Source organism: Hypomesus nipponensis, chromosome 13 (genome assembly GCF_054491055.1).
Source record: "Hypomesus nipponensis isolate SF chromosome 13, ASM5449105v1, whole genome shotgun sequence".
Taxonomy (NCBI): domain Eukaryota; kingdom Metazoa; phylum Chordata; class Actinopteri; order Osmeriformes; family Osmeridae; genus Hypomesus; species Hypomesus nipponensis.
The window spans coordinates 11677501-11681168 of record NC_140373.1 but is presented as its reverse complement, the minus strand read 5'-3'; the positions used below and the strand labels follow the sequence as shown (position 1 = coordinate 11681168).

The window sequence follows — 3668 nt, the reverse complement described above, 5'->3', positions numbered from 1 at the left end:
TGAGAGAGTTTGAAAAAGACTACAACTCCCACCACACCCAGCACACTGCAGGTCCAGAGTGCTCCCCGAGAAGAAGGGACTGGAAAGTGTGGACTCAGCTGTGACCGTGGTTTATATCAAACTGAGCGATAGCTTGCTATCTAGGTAATATTTACACATATTTGCGCCTGGGTCAAACTGCTGGGTTCAACCAGGAAGTTCTCCTGGGTAAATACACTCAAGCTTTATCGCAGCAAAAAATATTAATTATTATAAGAAGCAGGGGGGTGAGGTGAGGTTAGAGGGACATAGGTTTGTTTTCAAATGGGGGTGGGACAGCCCTTTTCAATAACCAAGGATGAGGCCAATGAATACAATTTTCTTCATAAAAGGTTTTGTTGTTTTCAATGCAACCCACGCCCCTGGGGGAGGTGGAGGGGGCAGGGGGGTGATGAGATAAGGGAGGGTGTGTTGGGGAGGAGGAGGGGGGTAGATTCTCCATGAGGTCACAGGTTCTCCCAGGGTGGGGCTGTGCAACAGAACAAATTCAGGAAGGGATTTACAGCACTCTCTATAAAAGATGCAAACACTGCGTTGCTACGCAACCTGACAGGAAGTTTGTTGTGTGTGTTCTGGGCTCCCTATGTGTGTGAATGCGTGTGTGCAGATGCATGTGTGCGCGTGTGTGTACAGTTTGTGTGTGCGTGTATGTGTGTGAGTGAGTGAATGTACAGCGTGTGTGTGTGTGTGTATGTGTGTGAGTGAGTGAATGTACAGCGTGTGTGTGTGTCTGTGTGTTCACCTTTCTCCTAATCCTCCACTGTCTCCTCTTGATGGTGTTCCTGGTGATCATCATGGTGGCCCAGAACTGAGTGAAGGACTTCTTGAGGCGCTTGTAGTGCTTCCTGCAACAGGACAGAGGACACCGGTCACTCTCACTCACCCCAAGGGAGCGGGATTATAATTACGTGTTATACCACCCACCCACCCTCCCTTCCTCCCCTCTCCAACCCCCTCCCCCCCTCACCTGGCCTGGTGTCCCCGTATGTGGCTCTGGATGACGATGGCCTTCTGTTTGAAGAACCTGAAGTTGCGTCGGCAGATGAACCCTCGGATGTTCCTCTGGATGGTGACTGCTGCCCAGGTCTGAGTGCTGCTCCACTTGTCCTCCACGCGCTGGTACAGAACCTCCTTCAGGAACACCTGACACACACACACACAAAGACACACACACAAACATGAAGACACAAACACACACACACACACAAGAAGACATACACCCACATACAGAGACACATGCACACATGCAGATATGACACACACGCAAACACAGATACCTTAGTGAGGCCCAGTTGATAGTGCCAGTCCTCCGCCCCCAGAGTGCTGAGCAGAGCCACAGTCAGCTCTCTGTCTGAGGCCTCGGCAGGTCTCTCCACCAGGAGGACCCCATACCTGGGGAAGGGGAGGGAGGGAGGGGATAAAAAAGGAAAGGAGGGGGAGGGAGGGAGGAAGGAAGTGGAAGGAGTGAGAGAGGAGAGAAAGCTTGTGCTGCACCTCTCAGGAATACGGATTGTAGCACTCTCTCTCTCTCTCTCTCTCTCTCTCTCTCTCTCTCTCTCTCTCTCTCTCTCTCTCTCTCGCTCTCTCTTTCGCTCTCGCTCTCTCACACACACCTCTCCATGAAGAAGGCATAGGGTATGCGGACAGGAAAGCCCTCCTTTCTGATGTGGATGGTCTCCAGTATCCCAGCATGCCGCAGCTGCGCCGACACATAGTCCACGTCAAAGATCCCAGGAAGCTGTCACCACACAGACAGGATGTGAGGTCATAGAGCGCGCCTTTGACTGACAAAGAGATCTGATCAAGAACTGATCAAGAGACCACAGGTTCAAATCCCCCCTGTATGTTGCGTTGGATAGTGTCTGCTAAATGAAAACGTCATCATCATTCTTATTAAATTCCTACCTTTACATAGTTTGGCTTGATACAGCGGATGAAGGTGGTCTTACATCTGAAGGAGAGGAGAGGAGAGGGAAGAAGAGGAGAGGGAGAGGTTAGTCAGAAGATCTTTACACAACGTAACACCAGGTCCTGGTTAGCATGTGGTGTTCCCTACCTCTCCAGGCGAGTGGTGAGCTCAGTCAGGGACTGCTGGAAGTGGGCGGCGACAGTGGAGGGCTGCTGGCGGTGGCCCCTCCCCCTCCAGCCCAGCTCCTTCTGCTGCACATAGCCGTCTTGGACCTTTCGGAACAGCCCCGACACCATCTGACACACACACACACACATACACAAATGATCAGATGGTCACTAGATTGGAAAACAGAGGGTTGTGGGTGTGGCCAGAGAGGGCCAAAGCAGCCAATCACCTTCAGCTTGCTGCATGCGAACAGCTCCAGCACCTCGGTCCTGAAGTGGTCATGGTTCTTATTCAGGAAGTTGTGTACCTGCACCAGAACACACCAGGGACGGTCTATCAATGGTAATAACGGTAAACTAGTATGGTGTTATGTTATGGTGGTGTTATTGTACCTGGTACATGGTGTTACCTGGTATGGTGGTGTTATTGTACCTGGTACATGGTGTTACCTGGTATGGTGGTGTTATTGTACCTGGTACATGGTGTTACCTGGTATGGTGGTGTTATTGTACCTGGTACATGGTGTTACCTGGTATGGTGGTGTTATTGTACCTGGTACATGGTGTTACCTGGTATGGTGGTGTTATTGTACCTGGTACATGGTGTTACCTGGTATGGTGGTGTTATTGTACCTGGTACATGGTATTACCTGGTATGGTGGTGTTATTGTACCTGGTAGGTGACAGCCCCAGCATAGTGGTAGATGGTGAAAACTGGCAAAGGAATCTTGGGCTTGTTATAGTAGGGGCTGTTTCCATGGTGATAGTGGCACTTCTGGAGGAAGGTGTGGTCAGTGGCCTGGGGACAGTGAGAACAAGAGGATCAAAGTGTGTGTGTGTGTGTGTGTGTGTGTGTGTGTGTGCGTGTGAGTCTAGGTTTGTGAGTGTGTGTGTTTGTCTATGTAAGTGTGAGTGTGCATCTACGTGTGTTTGTTTGTGTGTGTGTGTGTGCACACGTGTGCGTGTGTGTACCTGAGGGAGGCAGGTCTGGTCGTCCAGGATACGGAGGATGCCGTGCGGTCTGGAGGAGATGAGGTCCAGGCAGGAGTGAAAGTTCTGGAGCACCATGGGGTACCACTGGATCTGCTCTGCACTGTACTCCTCCTAGAGCACACACACACACAGACAGATGCAAACAAACACACACATTAACAGAAACATGCACATACACACACACACACATAAACAACAAGGTGGTCCTCATTCATATTACCTGCACATGTCACCTGTGGACATGTGACCTTTGACCTCTGGGGGTCACTAACCTGCTCCTGGGAGACCACAGCCTTGTTGACAAAGTGTTGCAGCTGCTCGTTGGCAAAGTTGATGCACAGCTGCTCAAAGCTGTTCACCCCCAGGTCCTAGAGAGAGACAGGGACACTTTCATCTCTTTATAACTATCCCATATTGTCGACACTGGAGAAAAGACAGAGCTCAGTAGCATTGGACTGCAGAACAAGAGGCTCAGTGGTTACAGCACTTTGACTGCAAATCAAGAGTAGTCTGACCCCCCCCTAAAAAAATGAAGACAGTCGGTCCTTCCTAAAAGTGAC

General features: G+C 50.5%; 1 protein-coding gene across 1 annotated transcript in view; it reads right to left on the bottom strand.

Moving 5' to 3' along the window:
• Positions 1-383: 383 nt before the first annotated feature.
• Positions 384-3668, bottom strand: part of LOC146260044 (unconventional myosin-XV-like) — an 8411-nt gene continuing 5126 nt past the window's right edge. The window contains exons 11-21 of the mRNA XM_084670508.1: positions 3381-3476; positions 3088-3219; positions 2789-2914; positions 2346-2423; positions 2096-2244; positions 1945-1990; positions 1653-1777; positions 1317-1431; positions 1007-1182; positions 755-884; positions 384-401 (exon numbers count right to left, since the gene is read on the bottom strand). Of these exons, the coding sequence (XP_084526634.1) occupies positions 384-401; positions 755-884; positions 1007-1182; positions 1317-1431; positions 1653-1777; positions 1945-1990; positions 2096-2244; positions 2346-2423; positions 2789-2914; positions 3088-3219; positions 3381-3476 (1191 nt within the window). The remainder of the gene's footprint in view (positions 402-754; positions 885-1006; positions 1183-1316; positions 1432-1652; positions 1778-1944; positions 1991-2095; positions 2245-2345; positions 2424-2788; positions 2915-3087; positions 3220-3380; positions 3477-3668) is intronic.